At 55.8% G+C, this 17,472-nt stretch overlaps 2 protein-coding genes, 1 long non-coding RNA gene and 1 other non-coding gene across 6 annotated transcripts; 2 read left to right on the top strand and 2 right to left on the bottom strand.

Annotated features, from left to right (window-relative positions):
* Nucleotides 1–10: 10 nt before the first annotated feature.
* Nucleotides 11–10,878, top strand: LOC122681949 (phospholipid transfer protein). Of its 3 annotated transcripts, XM_043884565.1 has the most exons (16): nucleotides 11–354; nucleotides 980–1,090; nucleotides 1,200–1,299; nucleotides 1,971–2,099; nucleotides 2,371–2,526; nucleotides 3,526–3,589; nucleotides 3,695–3,758; nucleotides 4,837–4,928; nucleotides 6,089–6,265; nucleotides 6,338–6,397; nucleotides 8,029–8,193; nucleotides 8,289–8,356; nucleotides 9,714–9,756; nucleotides 9,864–9,927; nucleotides 10,016–10,092; nucleotides 10,562–10,878. In XM_043884565.1, the coding sequence occupies exons 2-16, from the start codon at nucleotides 991–993 to the stop codon at nucleotides 10,691–10,693; spliced, it is 1,491 nt and encodes a 496-aa protein (XP_043740500.1). In that variant the 5' UTR covers nucleotides 11–354; nucleotides 980–990; the 3' UTR covers nucleotides 10,694–10,878. The 3 variants fall into 3 exon arrangements, with proteins under 3 accessions (XP_043740500.1, XP_043740501.1, XP_043740499.1); XM_043884566.1 differs by lacking the exon at nucleotides 1,971–2,099 and having other exon boundaries at nucleotides 151–354; XM_043884564.1 differs by lacking the exon at nucleotides 11–354 and having other exon boundaries at nucleotides 392–1,090.
* Nucleotides 4,327–4,398, bottom strand: TRNAG-CCC. Its single transcript has one exon. It is a non-coding gene; the product is annotated as a tRNA-Gly (tRNA).
* On the bottom strand, nucleotides 10,812–17,453 carry CTSA (cathepsin A). Its single transcript, XM_043884567.1, has 15 exons — nucleotides 17,339–17,453; nucleotides 16,942–17,132; nucleotides 16,491–16,602; nucleotides 16,164–16,214; nucleotides 15,984–16,070; nucleotides 15,602–15,757; nucleotides 15,074–15,165; nucleotides 14,593–14,677; nucleotides 13,707–13,798; nucleotides 13,546–13,624; nucleotides 13,314–13,453; nucleotides 12,576–12,651; nucleotides 11,786–11,875; nucleotides 11,508–11,612; nucleotides 10,812–11,263 (listed from the first exon to the last, which is right to left on the bottom strand). Exons 2-15 carry the CDS (start codon nucleotides 17,130–17,132, stop codon nucleotides 11,180–11,182), a joined length of 1,440 nt encoding a protein of 479 aa, XP_043740502.1. The 5' UTR covers nucleotides 17,339–17,453; the 3' UTR covers nucleotides 10,812–11,179.
* LOC122681957 lies at nucleotides 11,259–13,317 on the top strand. Its single transcript, XR_006337163.1, has 3 exons — nucleotides 11,259–11,706; nucleotides 12,252–12,387; nucleotides 12,529–13,317. It is a non-coding gene; the product is annotated as an uncharacterized LOC122681957 (long non-coding RNA).
* Nucleotides 17,454–17,472: the final 19 nt, after the last annotated feature.

Below are 17,472 nucleotides of genomic sequence, written 5' to 3'. Positions count from 1 at the left end.
GGGCAGGGGGACTGAACCAAGGTCCCAGCAAAGCAGGGGCTGCTGGCGCTGGGCGGACTGACTTCTGCACTTCCCTCCCTCTTGCCCCGTTTGGGTCCCCCACTTGTCTCGACAGGGCCAGGCTTGTCACGGGGCTCCGTACAGCCCTCTCCACCCTCCCGGTTGCCAGCGTCCCGCCCCATCCCCTCCCAATCCCCGAGGGAGGAGGGGAGAGTGGAAGAGAGGAGGGGGGCTCGGGAAGGCTCGTCTTTATAAAGGCGGCTGGACCAGCGCTGCCCGCCAGACCCCGCCGCACGGATCCCCTGCGCTGCCCGCCGCCCCACGTGACCGCGCCGACCACCAGCTCCACCGCGAGTGAGTTGGGGGCGCGCCCCCATCCGCCCTCAGACCCACGCCTAGCCCCCTGATCTACTGAACCCGGGCTGGGGAAGAGGTCCTCCGAAGGAGAGCGCTGAGATTGGGGTGGGGGGCATTTGGCAGAAGCCGGACGACAGGGATTTAGGACCTGGAGGAGCCGGGAGCCCCGGGAGCCGGAGGTCGGGTCGGCCGCTTGCTCCCTCGGCTCCTCCGACTCGCGGCCTAGGAGACCGCAAGCCACCCCGCAGGAATGCGCGTGCAGCCGTTCCCACGGTAACGTGCAAGCCGCACTCCCCCTCCGCCGAGGAAAAGGGGAGGCTGCTGTGGGGGCTGGGGGCTTGATCCCCGGGAGATCCAGACCCGTCACGCGGCGGTTGCACGAGGGAACCGAGAAGGTGCCCTTGCTCTCACCCGCTGCCCCAAATCCTCCGAGCGTCGGAGAGCACGTCGCCTAAGCCTCAGTTTCCGCATCTGTCAAATGGAGGCAGTGTTACTGGTTGCAAGTTCCCCGAAGAGCAATCTCAAGCTTAACGGGCCGGGCCATCCCCCTCCTCTGGTTGGCCATCCGAGGAGTGGGTTTTAGCGGCCTGGATGACTCCTGCGATCCCCACCCCATCCCCAGGCCCGCTCGCCATGGCCCTCTTCGGGGCTCTGATCCTTGCGCTGCTGGCCGGCGCTCACGCCGAGCTCCCCGGCTGCAAGATCCGCATCACCTCCAAGGCGCTGGAGCTGGGTAAGGCGCGGGGGTGCGGGGTGGGGGGAGGAGGAGAGGGGTGTGTGTGTGTGCGCGTGTGCGTGTGCGTGTGCGTGTGCAGGAGCTAAGGACCTCACTGCGGCTTCAGTGAAGCAGGAGGGGCTGCGCTTTCTGGAACAAGAGCTGGAGACCGTGACCATCCCGGACCTGCGGGGCCGAGAGGGCCACTTCTTCTACAACATCTCTGAGTAAGTGGGGGTCAAGGGGGCGGGGCCTGGGCAGGGGCGGAGGCTTAGGAAATACCTACGGAGTCTCTGGAGACTCGAGGGCTGAGTTGATTGGGGGGGGGGGGGTTGGGGGCGTGGCCCGATCTCCGAGGCAGGACTTAAGAAACAGGATGAGGCCGGAAAAGATAAAGGCCTAGCCCGCCTACGGAGGCGGGACCAAGCCGATGGGCGTGGCCTATAAGTAGGCGGGACCAAGAAAAGCGAAGCCAAACCTGTGGAATTGAGGCTGGCCCTAGAGGCGGAGTCAAGAAACTTGGCCTTGGATGTGAGTAGGGTATAGGGTACCCGGGTGGAGCTAATAGGAGAGGTCAGAAGAACAGGAGATAAAGGCCCATGGTCTGGGATAGTGGGGACAGGGTCTAGCGATCCCAGGGTGGGGGAGGGAAGTGCACCAGGACTTCTCTTAGATAGGGCGAAGTGCACTTATTGGGAGTAGCTAGTCTCTGAACCACTCAAGTCCAAGTTTTAGCCACCCAGGTCCAGGTTGGGCACGTGACGGGCAATGGGAGAACTCATTCCACTCACCCCAGCTTCCCCCGACCTGGAACAGAAGAGGAGCAAATGAATTCACTACGGTTGGATGGGATGCCCTTTTCTTGGTCCCGAATCTGACCCTGAGGCCTCCCACACAGGGTGAAGGTCACAGAGCTGCAGCTGACATTCTCTGAGCTCAATTTCCAGCCAGACCAGGAGCTGGCGCTACAAATCAACAATGCCTCCTGGGGGCTGCGCTTCCGGAGACAGCTCCTCTACTGGTTCTTGTGAGGACCTGGCGCCCCTGGGGGAGTGGAGAGTGGACTGGGAAGCCTGGGGGAACTGTGGAGCTGTGGGCACTCCCTTAGCCTTTCTGAGCCTCAGTTTCTCCATCTGTACAAAAGCGGCAATCATACCCATTTTACAGTCAGATGAAATGTGCAGAATAAGCCTTATTAAGAGCGGTCATGGTGGTGGTGGGGGTTGAGGAGGAGGGCAGTAAAGACTTGGTTAAGCTCCAAGCTGGAGTGACCATTAACGCTCCCACCCCCGCCACAGCTATGATGGGGGCTATATCAATGCCTCCGCCGAGGGCGTATCCATCCACACCGCTCTGCAACTCTCCCGGGATCCCACTGGCCGGATCAAAGTGTCCAATGTCTCCTGCCAGGCCTCTGTCTCCAGAATGCATGCAGCCTTTGGGGGAACCTTCAAGTAAGCCCTGTCCCCAATCCTAGTGCCCCCTGTTTCAGCCCCACAGCCCATTTGCCTAGTGCAATGCACTGGCTTGGGAATCAGATCAACTGGGTCCAGATCTCAGCCCCACCACTTCCTGGCTATGAACTTGAGCAAGTTGCTGAAGCTTTCTAAGATGGGGATGGTAATAGGACCTATTCTATGAGATGTGAGGACTATTCCATCTTAATCTATGTAAAAATATTTATAACAGTACCTCACGTATAATATGGGCTCACCACTTAGGTAAGAACCACTGTGAGGACCTAGTGTATACAGTGGGCATGTACTGGGTTCTCAACAATCAGTAGCTCTTACTACTAATAACAAAAATAATAACATAGTTCCACGGTTGGGGTTGAGAAGGGGAATTTGTGCTGGTTCTGAAAGAAGGTGGGGGAGAGAAAATGGTGGATTTATTATCTGGTGTTGGTACACAATTTTTTTATTCATTCAACAAATGAAGTGTAGGCCAGGCCCTGAGGATTCAGAAAGGACACAGAGCCTGGCTGGAGGGATGAAACATATGTCATCGGGGCCTTGAGAGAGGGACCAAGAAAGTATTCTGGGAGGAGGATTTCAGAGAAGAACAATCTAGGAGGACTGCCTGGAAGAGGAAGCATCTGTGCCCAGACGGGAAAATACAGGGTGGGAGCATTGAGGGTGTAAGGGAAGACAGGAGTAAGGATATGGAGCTGAGGATGCTCAGAGGTTTGAAGAACTCTGGGTCCATTCATTTGATTGGTGGGGGGATGGGGTGAGAGAAGAGGTCTTGAGAACAAGTCTGGAGAAGGAATTTGAGCCCATATCTTTAATGAAAACTCCACTAAAGAGGTGGTAAATTAAGTTGAAGTAGAGGTATTCTGCCCACCCCCCCCCACACACACACACACATTCTATGATCACTGTGATTTCTCCCAGAACTGGGTTGGGGTGAGGGCAGAGTCTGGACTCACTTGGCCTCTCCTCTCCTCACAGGAAGGTGTATGAATTCCTCTCCACGTTCATCACCTCAGGGATGCGCTTCCTCCTCAACCAGCAGGTGTGGGCAGTGGCAGATGGAGGGGGAGTGTTGGGGGGACAACGGCGGGGTGGGGTGGGCGTGCCCTCTCTTGCCAAGATCTTGACTCTGGCCACCACCTCCCAGATCTGCCCCGTGCTCTACCACGCAGGGACTGTGCTTCTCAACTCGCTGCTGGACACCGTGCCTGGTGAGCTGGTGCAGATGGGTGGGGAGCTCTGGGCCCCGCCCTGGCGCTGGGGTGGGGAGCAGGCTGGGTGGGCAGCTGTCTGGTAGCACGCGAGGAGGCCCCTTCCCCACCCTGTGACAGAACAGCCCTGGGTTCAAAGGTGGCTTCTGCCACTGACTTCCTGTGGTCAGTACTCACTTCTCTCCCTCCTCGGTTCCCTTGCTTGGCTGACGACACTTCCTCAGGGCTTGCTGGGAGGGTTGACTGAGGGCATGGTTGTCATGATCTTTAATACGTGTCTCCTGTGGGGGCCTCATTTGTATTCAACACTGGCACTTAATAGGAGCTCAATTAACATAACTTCCCTTTCCCTAAGCAATGAGATCATCATGTCACATGCATGGGGCACAGGATGGGAAGGAGAGGGTAGGGGAACCAAACCAATGAGAGAAGGGAATCCTTTGCCATCTTAGAGTATTTCTTAAATTTCTTTTTATTTATTTATGTGGCTGTGCTGGGTCTTAATTGTGGGATGCGGGATCTTTAGTTGCAGCATGCAAACTCTTAATTGCGGCATGTGGGATCTTAGTTCCCTGACCAGGGATCGAACCCGGGCCCCTGCATTGGGAGCACAGAGTCTTAGCCACTGGACCACCAGGGAAGTCTCTCCCTTGCCATATTATTTAGTGACTTGATGAAACCTATGTAGTAGTAGCAACAAACAACAACGACAATAACAATAATCGGGGGAGGGGGGCAGGTCTCTGGTGGTCCAGTGGTTAGAACCCAGCGCTTTCACTGCCATGGCCCCAGGTTCAATTCCTGGTTGGGGAACTAAAATGCAGCAAGCTGAGCAGTGCGGCCAAAAACAAACCAATAGAACAACAAAGACCACAACAATAATAGCTAACACTGTTGACCACTGCACGCCAGGCACTAAATACTTCCCACTTATAGTCAAACTGATTTGAGCTTCATAAGCACCCTATGAGGGAAGTATTCTAATCCCCCTTCTATGAGGAAGCAGCTGAGGCCCAGGGAGCCTAAGCACCCAGCCCAGCACCACACAGCTTTGCATGACTCCAGCCCCTCCCCACAGTGCGCAGTGCTGTGGACGAGCTGGTTGGCATCGACTACTCCCTCCTGAAGGATCCCGTGGCCTCCACCAGCAACCTGGACATGGAATTCCGGGTGAGTTGCCCAGCTGGTGTGTGTAACTGGACCCCCTCCTTCTCCCCTAAAGCACAGCTCTGATGTGGCCACTCCACTGGTGGAGATGCTATGGCCTCAGGCTCAACTCCTGGGTCTGACACTGAGCCTTGTCAATCTTGTTTGGTCCCACCTTTCCAACGTCAACCTTTGCAGCTGTGCCTGTGCTAAGTCGCTTCAGTCATGTCTGACTCTTTGCGACCCTGTGGACTGTAGCCCTCCAGGCTTCTCTGTCCATGGGATTCTCCAGGCAAGAATAATGGAGTGGGTTGCCATGCCCTCCTCCAGGGGATCTTCCTGACCCAGGGATTGAACCCATGTCTCTTACATCTCTTGCATTGCAGGCGAGTTCTTTACCACAAGCGCCACCTGGGAAACTGCTACTCTTTCCCAAGGATGCCCTTCGCTTCCTATCTCAGGGCCTTTGCTCATGTACTGTCTTCCCCCATTTCTCCCAGAAGAAACTGAACATTCAGCTTTAACATTCACAATCTCATTCCCTCCTCTCACAACCCTGTAAATCAGGTCCTGATGTTTTATTCATTTTGGGGATGTGGAGACTTGCTCAGGGAGGCCATGTCCCTTGTCCAAGGCTACCCAACTAGGCTGTGGCCATGGCCATTGCTTTTCCTAATGGAGTGTTGCAGAGTTTCAGAGCAGAGAGTCCAGTTAGAATGCCTGAAGGTCGGCTCTCGGCTCTGCCACTTACTAGCTGTGTGATCTTAAGCCAGTGGCTTAACGTTTCTGTGCCCGTTTCCTCAAATGGAAATGGAAATAATACAGTAAGAAAAGATAATCTCATGGGATGTCACGTGGATTAAAGGAGTTGGTCCAGGTAAGCGGCACAGAAGTACTCCATACATGTAGGCAGTAGTTGCCATCATTATTACCGCCTAGTTTTCAAGGCCCACTCAGGGGCCACCTCCCCCTTGAACCCTTTCTTGGGTCCCTCCTTCAGTCAGATGGGACTGCGCCCTTGGAGCACTCCAGCTCTCCTCCCTTCCATGCTTTTTAAGAAAAGTACCTGTTGAGTCCCCTCAAGGTCAACAACAAGGTCCAATCCTCCACCATGCCCTCAGGGCTGGAGACATCTGGGTGCTGGACCAGCCTGCCTGGCCCTGACCCTGATCCTCCAACCCCAGGGGGCCTTCTATCCCCTGACTGAGGCCAACTGGAGTCTGCCCAACCGGGCGGTGGAGCCCCAGCTGCAGGAGGAAGAGCGGATGGTGTACGTGGCCTTCTCCGAGTTCTTCTTCGACTCTGCCTTGGAGAGCTACTTCCGGGCAGGAGCTCTGAAGCTCTCGCTGGTGGGGGACAAGGTAAGCCGGGATCTGTTTGTGGGGTGGGGGCCTGTGATGGGGCTTCTGCCTTACCCCGATTCCCCTGTGCAGGTGCCTCATGACCTGGATATGGTGTTGAGGGCTTCCTACTTCGGGAGCATCGTCCTGATGGTGAGTGTGGGTGGGAGGTGGGAGCCTGGCCAGGTAGGTGGGCACACCAAGTGTACACCCACGAGGCAACTGGCGAGGCGAGCAGGGCCCCCAGCGGCGGCCACCGAGTAGACAGAAGGCCCGGCCTCCTGCCGGTGGCCACAGCCACGTGGCCAGAGTCTATGAAGGGTCCCAGGTCTGCAAGGAAGGTCTACTCTTGCTTTGTCTCTTTCATGAAACCAGGATGAAGGTGGGCTGAGAACCCAAGGCAGGTCAGTGTAGGGGCTTTAACAGCAACTGAAATACTAATCTGGGCCTCCTTGCTGGCTCAGATGGTAATCTGCCTGCAATGTGGGAGACCCGGGTATTATCCTTTTCGCTTCTTTTCCCTTGTTTAATGGAGAGTTAAAATTTTTAAAGAAATGCTTCAGTTCAGTTCAGTCGCTCAGTCATGTCCCACTCTTTGCGACCCCATGGACTGCAGCATACCAAGCCTCCCTGTCCATCACTAACTCCCGGAGTCCACCCAAACCCATGTCCATTACTTCAGTGATCATTAAAGGACTTGTCCTTGGTTCTAGCTTATAAAATGACGGAGCTGGGATTTGAACCTGGGTATGAATCTCGGTGATTCAAGTTTACCCTACTTCTCTATACTACACCACCTCCCAGAATTGTCATGAGGATTGAATGTGTTAATACTTAAAATTACAACACCAGCTGCTATGAATGCTATCCTTGTCGTCATCACTGGCATCATCACCGTGGCCAAGCACTGTTAAGAGCATGGACTCTGTTGCCATGATTGCCTGGGCCTCAGTCCCAATTCTTCAACTGAGTAACACAACCTGGACAGGCTACTTAATCTCCCTGTGCTTCAATTTTCCCATCTCAAAAGTGGGTATAAGTTAATACCTGCTTCACAGTTACTGTGAGGTTTAAATGAGTGAATACATGTGAAGTGTTTGGTGAAAAGTAAGCAGTTGGTCGCTACACTGCCTGCAGAAGAAATAGCTCCACAAGTTTCAAGAAAAGAGTTACGGCAGGGGGCTGAGTTTTGTTTATTTATTAATTTTGTCAAGTCATGTGGCTTGTGGGATCTTAGTTCCCTGAGCAGGGATTGTACCCAGGCCCACGGCAGTGAAAGCACGGAGTCCTAACCACTGCTGGTGGTGGTGGTTTAGTCGCTAAGTTGTGTCTGACTCTTTGCGACCCCATGGACTGCAGCCCGCCAGGCTCCTCTGTCCATGGGATTCTCCAGGCAAGAATACTGGAGTGGGCTGCTATTTCCTTACCCAGGGGATCTTCCCGACCCAGGGATCGAACCTGCGCCTCCTACTTGGAGGCAGATCCTAACCACTGGACCACTAGGGAATTCCCTGGGGTATTTAATGCAAAGAGACTGTTCTGGAGGAGTCTGGATCGGGTCCTGAATATTAAGAACATGGGAAAACAGAAGAGAAGGAAGGAGGCATTCCTGGAACGAGACATTCCCTTGTCTGAGCAGAGGCTGGACACAGTCCTGGAGGGTTCCGGAAGCCATCGCTGTCTTCCCATTTGTATCTGTGTGCTCCCAGAGGGTAGAAACTACCCACTCCTGCCCAGGGACTCATCAGGGAGGACTTCACCGGCCCTCCCTGCTGTGTCCCCAGAGCCCGGCGGTGATCGACTCTCCGCTGAAGCTGGAGCTGCGGGTCACGGAGCCCCCTCGCTGCACCATCAAGCCCTCGGGCACTACCGTCTCTGTCACCGCCAGTGTCACCATCGCCCTGGTGCCACCCAACCAGCCCGAGGTCCAGCTGTCCAGCATGATCATGGTGTGGACACCAGGGCAGGGGATGCAGAGGGCCAGGGAGGGGGGCCGCTGCCCCCTTTCGGGCAGTAACACCACCTTCCCCGCTTTCCCGCCCAGGATGCCCGACTCAGCGCCAAGATGGCCCTCTGGGGGAAGGCGCTACGCACCCAGCTGGACCTGCGCAGGTGGGCAGGTGTCTGAGGGTCTTGGGTGAGCCCGTAACCTCTCTGAGCATCAGTGCCTTCAGGATAGGCATACCTGCCCAGTGATGCTGGGGAGCTAAAGTTCAGTCGTAGCTATCAGCCACCTGAGAGCCAGGGTCTTGTTAACGCATCAAGTGTTTCATTTCAGTGTAATTTCTCTGCATCCTCAACCACCCAGAAGCAGGCAGAGCAGGTATGATGAGAGATGATCCAGCTGGCCCAGCCAGGTTAAATGACACACCCACTGTCACACAGCAAAGCGCGTAAGAACATAGACTCTGGCACAACTTAGCTTTGTGGTCTTGAAACAAGTCCTTTTATCTTTCTGAGCTTCATTTTCTTCATGTATTAAATCTAGAAAACAGTAGCATCTACTGTCTAAGGCTGTGCTGTTCAGTGTAGCAGGCGCTAGCCACTGGTGGCTGTATACATTTAATTATAATGAAATAGTTCCTCACTTGCTCATTTCTATAACCACGGTAGCTAGTAGCTACTGTGTGGCTGGTGTAGAACACTTTACAGAAAGTTCTATTGGACCAGCGTTGTTCTAGGGGCTCCAGTGAGATACCGCAGGGTAGTGCTTAAGAGCCTAGATTCTAGAGGCAGGTTCTGGAATTTGCCAGGTGTGTGACCTTATGCAAATCACTCAGTCTCTCTGGGCCTCATGTGCTGCCTCTATAAATGCAAAGTTTAGTAGTGCCTATTCCTTAGGGTTATTATGAGGATTAAGTCATGTGGCATTTAAAAATAGTTCAGTATTTAGCTTTTTAACATGCCTGGTATCTGGCAGGAAGCAAGCACTGACAGTTTTGCTAAATAAAAGTAAACAACACACAGAAGTGAAAGTGAAGTTGCTCAGTCGTGTCCGACTTTTCGAGACCCCATGGACTGTAGCCTACCAGGCTCCTCGGTCCATGGGATTTTCCAGGCATGAATACTGGAGTGGGTTGCCACTTCCTTCTCTAGGGGATCTTCCCAACCCAGGGATCGAACCTGGGTCTCCCGCATTGTAGGCAGACACTTTACCGTCTGAGCTACCAGGGAAACCCCAACACATGGAAAGCCATCAGCGAAAGTCTGGCTATAGGAGGTGCTCTACAAATAAAAAGTAGCAGACTTGAGATTCAAAACAAAACAAAAAGGTAGCAGACTCGGAGAAAGGAGACCCGAAGAGGGAGCAACGACTCACCCAAGGATGCACACCTGGAAAGTTCTAGAAGCCCCTGGAAAGGTGTGTGGGTGGAACATCCAAGACGGAAGCTCAAGGGCTTTGGGTAGGTAGGCCTGGATGGCCTGGGGAAGGGCCCCTGCCCACGGGACCCTTCTTTCTCTCCCATAGGTTCCGAATCTACTCAAACCAATCTGCACTGGAGTCACTGGCAGTGAGTTGGGAAGGGGGGGCGTGGGCACAAGGCTGGGGTCTGGGGAGAGCGGTGAAGGCCAGCCCATCCCTCCTCACTGCCCTGACTTCCTGTCTCCCCACTCCCAGCTGATACCACTGCAGACCCCTCTGAAGACCCTGCTGCAGATTGCAGTGATGCCAATGCTCAATGGTAGGGTCGGGGGGCTGTGAGGAGGGTGGGGGAGAGGTTAGGGGAGGAGCTGGGTGGGTTTGGACTGAGCTGACTGTTCCGCCCGCAGAGCGGACCTGGCGTGGAGTGCAAATCCCACTCCCCGAGGGAATTGACTTTGTGCGTGAGGTGGTGACAAACCATGCGGTGAGTAGGGGCACCGTGGGGAAGGAGGGCAGAGCCTTCCCCTCCCTCCACAGCTCTCCTCTGCCCTCCATGACCTCATCCCAGTTTCTCCCTTATCAACGGCATCTTTTTAAAAATCAATTATTTTTTTTCAATGGTCTCTTCTCATCTCAACCTTACATCAGATTCCTCCAGCCCTTTGCACAGGCTGCATCCTCACCTTGGAACACTGTTCCCTGATTCCATCCCCAATGCCTACTAATCTTTCAGGTCTTAACTAAGAGCTTGCCTCCTCCAGGAAGTCCTCCTGGACCTCCACAGGCTGTGCACCTGCAGCCTCTATTTCAGCACCCATCACAGAGAGTTGTAAGAACCACTTTGGTGCTCTGCCTCTCCCACTAGATTGAGGCCAGGGATTCTTGTCTGTGTCTCTAAACTCTATTCTCAGGAATGGAATAGAGACCCCTTTCTCTGCCCGCCCCCCACACAGGGCTTCCTCACCATCGGGGCTGACCTCCACTTTGCCAAAGGGCTGCGAGAGGTGATTGAGAAGAACCGGCCTGCTGACACCAGGGACCCCCGAACATCCAGTGCCCCGCCACCCTCCACGGCAGCTGTCTGAGCCCTCAGCCCCTACCCTGGCAGCTGCATTCAGGACTCCACCACCTCTCATCCCCTCCCTCACCCCATCACAGCCTCTAGTGTCCTCTATAACCCCCAGTGCCACAGAGAAGACGGGGTTTTAAGCTGTACCAAATTTAATTCCATAATCAAAGTCAATCCATCAATTATAGTCCGTCCACTCTCCCCGTGGGGCTGTTCTGAGCTTTGATTGTGGGATGCGATCAGTGCAATGAGGGCAATTCTTTCAGCAGGGAGGGGGTTAGACCCCACCCCGGTGAGTTATAAAGTGCAAGCTCCTTCCAGACTGTCTAAGTGAGACGCTGGGGCCAGGTCTGGGATGCACAGGGCAATGGAGGGGGGTGGGAGCCATTCTGGAAGCAGGGATCTGCCCCACAGGGGCATTCTGCATAAAAAGGGCCCTCTCTTCTGGCAGGAGAGGCTGGGAAGGGCTAGATCAGGCAGCGGGGGCGGGTCCCCGTGGTTCTCAGTATGGCTGCTTATTCAGGAAGCGGGAGAACATGGTCAGGGCAGCCTGGGGCTTGTCGGTGGGGACCATGTGTCCGGCGCCCTGCAGGGCAAAGCTTTGTGAGATTTCCCTCCCTGGACGACCCCTGCCCCTGGGTGCTTCCTTCATCCTACGGGATCCCTCTAGCCCGTGACCTTCCTCCTCTGATCCCTCCCTTTATCCCATCCCTGCCCAGAACTTGCCCTTCCAGGGGCCACGTGGTAACCCAGCATAAAAGGTCGGGAGAAAAGGACAAGCACGTCCTGCTGCACCCTTTCCTCCCCCCTGGTCCTCATCAAGTTCCTACCTTGATGGTAAGGAAGGCGATGTGGGAGAACTCCTTCACGAAGCCAGCAATCTGCTCCCCGCTCTCCCCGTAGTCCACCAACCAGGGCCGGCGCTGGACTTCCATCTGCCCCGCCAGGAAAGACTTAGCGGCCTGCAGCTGCCCCCTTGCCTCTGCTCGCAGCCACTGGCCAGGCCTCAGGGGCCGGGAACGCCTCCAGGTTTGCTGTCTCTGTCTGTCCCAGCCAGTCTGCCCTCCCCCGCACCCACTCGACCCTGGGGCTGGGACCCCTGCCTCACCTTCTGGTTGAGGGAATCCACAAACCACTCATCTCCCATGAAATTGCAGGCCATGTCCACATCGCCGTTGTACAGCAGAATCCGGTATTTCTGAAGCAGCACAAGGGGGAAAATGAGGGGTTTGGAATAAGCCCAGACCCCAGCCCTCCCCTGGTTCAAGCCCTACCCACTGGGAAATTCAAAGAATCCAGCTAAATTGCATAAACCAGGAAACCCTTGTGTTTTCTGACCACTTCCTACATGGCAAGAGCCCTACTGAATGCTTTACCTATGAAGCATTTTACCACGATACCATTAGTAACCCCATTTTACAGATGGGAAAATCAAGCCTCAGATATGTGAGAAACTTGCCCAGGGTCACCTGGCTAGTGCTCCCAGAGCCCACACTCTACCCACTGTGCTCTGCAGAACTTGGTCCTGTCCTGGCTCAGCCAGTATCTCCTAGGTAACCTACTGTATCTTCTAGGTGACCTTGGACAAGTTCCTCTCCCAGATCAGACCTCTGTTTGCCCTTCTGTAACAAGATCTGACTAGCTCTTCTCACCTTAAAGGCTCCTTGACTGATGGAGACCCCTCAGACTCGTCCCACAAAGCAGCATCAGGTGGGGACAGAGCCAGGTTCAAATCCTGACCCTGCTGACCACAGGCTCTTGGGCAAGTGACATTACTTTTTTGGGGAGTTTCAGCTTCCCCTGCCCCGAGCGGCGCCCTAAGGAAGCCCCTGCCTTGCCACGCTGCTCCAGGGTCCTGAGGCTGCTGATGGACCCCGCTGTGGCTGCCGCCCACTCACCTGTGCAGTGAGCAGCTTCAGGTACTGGGAACACATGCTTTGGTAGAGACGTTGGTACTGGATATTCACCAGGAAGCTGCAGGGCCACATGGGCAAGAAGGCCAGGTCCAGGGTGGGGAAGAAAAAGAGACCACAGATCAGACCTCATCCCCTACCCGCTCCTGTTCCCAAGCTCCAGCCCAAGAGAGACAGACGGCTGAGATCCAGCCCCTCCTTGGGCATGTAACCTCTCTGGGACTCACCTAGATGAGGGGAGGTGGGGCTGGAATCCAGAGGACCCCAACTCACCCCCATTTAGAAACATACAGGGACACTTTGTTACTGTGGCTGGGGTGCCTCTGGCATTAAGGCGTAAGGGCTCGTGCCCACCAATCAGAACAGACCTGACTGGCCCCTGCTGTGGTCACCTTCTTACTTGTAGGTGTCACAGGAGACAGCTGCGGGCAGCTGGGGTGATACTGAAGTCAGGGAGGGGCAGGAGGTGGGAGTGTCTACTGAAGATCAGTGTAAGCAACTGACATTTTAACAACCAGTGTGGCTGTTTAAGAGTTAAGTGGCTGAATATCAGTCAATCCGGGGGTCAGGGACCTTGAACCTCCCTCTTGGAACAATTCACGGTCACAACCCGAACACCCATGGTGTCCTCAATGAGAAACCCTAGGCACAGGATGCCTGGGGACCTCGCTGATGCCCACAAGCCCGCCACCTCTCGGGCCACGAGCGCCCACAGAAACCCACTTGCACAAGTCCCAGCGGGGCAGCTGCTCGGGGATGTGGAGCGCCTTCCGCACTTGAGGGTCGTTGAGGTAGTTGGAGGGGGCTGTGGCATTGGTGCAGGGGGGGTCCAGGCGCACCTTCTCCCCAGAACGCAGCAGCATCTGGGAGGGGGGCACAGAAGGTCAGGATCTTGGCTTCCCTGCCCTGCCGTCCCTCCCCGTCCCTGCTGGGAGGAAGCCCGGCCCTTGCACACCTGATGCCACACCCGCTTGAGTGGCAGGCGGGTGAAGATGTTGCCCAGATCCTGGACCATGACAGTGTCCTGCTCATACCTGCAAGTGCAGTGGGGGGAATGGGTGCCTGGGCCCCCAGATGGGGCTAGGGTTGGCACGCGGGACACCTGGCAGGGCCTACCTTACTTGGCTGGGCACCCCCCCAGCACATGGAGCGTAGAGGTTGTAGATGTTGAGGCCAGAGCTGGACACGATGTGGGATACTTCCTGAAGCTGCAATGACACCCCCAAGCCGCCATGCTTTACAGAATCCTGGCCTCCCACCACTTCCCCAACAGCGCCCCAAGACTTTTTTCTCTCTTTGGCCCTATCATGTGACACATGAGATCTTAAATTCCCTGATGGACCAGGGATCAAACCTGCATGCCCTGTCTTGGGAGTAAGGAGTCTTAACCATTGGACCACCAGGGAAGTACCACATCCCAGGATTTACTGCTCTTCTACTTGGCCTGGTCATTATCCCTCCCCCATGCCAGGGAAACTGAGCCTCAGGGGAAGGAATCTGCTAGTCCTGGGTCCAAATCCTTGTGCCTCTACTTCCTAGCACTGTGACTTCCACATGCTTGGCCTCAGTTTCCTTATCTGGAAAATGTGGATAATACGATCTCCCTCGAGAGGGACTCTTGGAGGAGGAACAATCTGCGTCGCCATTGCTGAGCACAGCCATGGCACATCAGACGCTGATGAGGGAGACGCCCTTTCCCCTCATAGGGAGGTCACAGGCAGTGGTGTGGGACCGCACCCACACTCCAAAGCATCCGCCTGCCAATGCAGGAGAAACGGGTTAATCCCTTAGTTGGGAAGATCTCCTGGAGAAGGAAATGGCACCCCACCCCAGTATTCTTGCCTGGAGAATCCCATGGACAGAGGAGCCTGGTGGGCTACAGTCCATGGGGTCACAAAGAGTCGGACACAACTGACTAAACACCACCAAGCAGGATATAAAACAAAGGGGGCTGGGGGACGGGGGCTGTTGGGGGTGACGCAGGGCGGGGGCAGAACCGCACATTGGTCACGCATTCTGGCTGTTTGTTGTCATGGAAGTTACACTTGTTTTCAGAGCAGCAGTGCTTCTGCAGGGAAGACCAGAGCCTGTAAGAGATGAATGATAATTGCTTAGGCCCATGGTGGGCCAAAGAAGGCAAGTACCCTACCTTCTCAACCTCCCGTCAGGGCCTGGACCCAAGGGACCTGTTTCCTGGGGACAAAGACATTAGAAGACATGGTATGTAGCTCCCAAACCTGGCTGCCCTGGGGCCATCCTGCCAGCCCTCCTTCATTCCTTTACATTCTGATCTTTACATGAAAGATCCTTTCGTCTTTCCACACCAAAACCCTTCTAGCAACCCCAGCCCCATCCACCCCCACGCCCCCCAACTTCTGCTCATAAACCAGGGCAGGACCTGAGATAGCATGTGCCTGGAGGACAGACCTGAGACCCTGTGACCCGCCATGCCCCAGGGATTGCCCAGGGGTCCTCGCCCATACCTGTTCCCCAGAAGGCCATGGTAGTAGGCGAAATAGACCAGGGAGTTGTCATTCTGCTCATAGGAAGAGAGTCCATTGCCCACCGCCAGCCCCTGTGAAACACCCAGGGTGTTCAGCTCATCTGGACGTGAGGCAGAAGAGCCTCCTTTGACCTCCACCCAAACCTTCAGCAGTCTGGAAGCTGAAATCCAGGGTGGTTTGTGGGAGTGGTTGGGCGGGGGAGGCCACTCAGTGTAAATAATGGAGCTGGTAGCTTGATGAGTGAGCTTCCGGTCAGGGGAGGCACACAGCCCAGAGGGGCCAGAGAGTGGCAAGGGGTTTCATGAAGAAAGAGTTGGATGGAGGAGTTGACCCTCTGCTCGTAGAGCAGGGGAGTTAGGACCTGGGATATCACATGCCTGGAGGACAGACCTGAGGTCCCAAGACCTGCCACAGGGGATTGCCCAAGAGGTGGATGGAGGAGTGGACCTGTTTGACCTTGCTAACCACAAGGCTAGGCCTCCCTCCCCTCCTGCAGCCTCCTTGCACCTGAAGGTTCATGCTGGGGTCCTGCATGACCAGCACTGCCAGGGTTGGGATGTAGATGCCGGCATAGCTCTCGCCAGTCAGGAAAAGCTCATTGCCCTTGTATTCCGGGAACAGGCAGAAGAAATCTTTAAGGGCTTCAAAATTGCTCTGGGCGACCTGGAGATGGCAGGATAGAATCAGAAAGTGGTGGTGCTTGAGCTACAAACAATCTCAGAGATAATAACACCCACCCACCCTGTTTGTGCAAGAGCCTGTGACTTGTCACAGACCACACCACAAAGCTGGCGACAGAGCCACAAATGGACTCCAAGACCATGCTCTTTTTCTCCTTGCATCATGCCAACCAGGGAGACTGGGACACGTGAGCAGACACTGGACTCACCTCCGTGTCATTGGTGGCATAAGACTTGTCATCGGAGTAGGAGAAGCCTACTCCAGCTGGGGACTCGAGGTATAACATGTTGGCAATCTAGAGGAGAAGTGGAAATGGGCTGAGGGAGGCTGTTCCCTTCCCCATCCAACTGCCCAGACACCCACCCAGGACCCAAAAGGGCGGCAATACCAGGTTCCAGGAGTAGGGGTTGTACTCCAGGGTGACACCATCTGGCTGGATCTGTGGAGGAGAGAGACGGCTACATTCCAAGAGTCAGCTGGGTGGGCGGGGGGTGGGGGAAGGTCACCCTGCTGGGTATTGCACAACCAGGCAAAACCCCCAAGAGATATGAAACTGTCAAGTCAGAGGTATGGATGAAGACACCGAGGCTCAGGAAAGGGACACGTTTTTTGGAAAACCACAAAGTCCTTTTCTCCCTCTTCCTGGGCCTTTTCCTTTGGGAACTGTCCCCTCCCTGCCCCTGACCAGGGGGTGACCCCACTGCTCTCCACTCACCAGGAAAGGGCCATGCTCTGTCAGGAGGCCGTCAAGGGAGCTACAGCCTGGCCCTCCATTGAGCCACAGAACCACAGGTCTGCTCTTGGGATCCTTCTGGGACTCCACAAACCTGGGGGTGAGTCAGGCTAGGGTGGGTGCTGGTGCGGGGGACTGCGTGCGGCTCAGTCTGCCAGCCTTCCCTACTCCTGGATTTCCTCAGGGATCTTTTTTTTTTTTTTTTCCTTCTTCTTAATCTCAGTTTGACAGCAGAGCATGCGAGCTCTTAGTCCCCCAACCAGGGATGGAAACCTGGTCCCCTGCAGCTGGAAGCACTAAAGCCTTAACCACCAGACCCCCAGGGAAGTCCGATCCCTGAGGGGTCTTAAGGATACTCCCCCATCATCTCCCCCCACGGTGGGCATTGCAGTGCCCCCCTCCCAACCCCGTCCTGGGAGACAGGGCTGCAGACCAGTAGTGGAGGCGCTTGGAGCCGGAGCCTTTGAGGTAGCCGGAATACTGGCGGAAAGAAGGCTGCTTGGCCAGCCCGGGCAGGAAGCGGATCTCGTCCTGGGCGGGGGCCGCCTCGCCCCCGGGCGCGCAGGCAAGCAGCAGCAGCTGCAGCAGGAGGAGGACCGGCGGCCACAGCGCGGCTCGGAACATCTGCGGCAGGAAGCGGGTGCCGGCTGTTGCCTCGCCCGCTCGCTGCTCGGCCGCCCCTGGCGGGGAGCTGGCGGCGCACCCTCCAGGGAAGCCCCTGCCCTGCCCCAGCTCCCACCCGCCGTGCCTCCTCCGTCGCGTCCCGCCCGGGGCGCTCCCGGATCGCTTCCAGCTTCCGGGATCCCCTCCAGCTCCGGGATCCCTCTCACCTCCGCTCCCTCGCGTCCTTGCTCTTCTGGAGGTGCCGGCCCGGCGACGGGAAGTCATGTGTACTGCGAGTCACGTGTGCTCCGGCGTCATGTGACGGGCCGCCTCCTGCCCACTTCTGGCCTCTAGGGACCTG

This window comes from Cervus elaphus, chromosome 23 (genome assembly GCF_910594005.1).
Source record: "Cervus elaphus chromosome 23, mCerEla1.1, whole genome shotgun sequence".
Lineage (NCBI taxonomy): Eukaryota > Metazoa > Chordata > Mammalia > Artiodactyla > Cervidae > Cervus > Cervus elaphus.
Note: the sequence above shows the minus strand (reverse complement) of the source record. Positions and strands in the feature narration are given on the sequence as shown.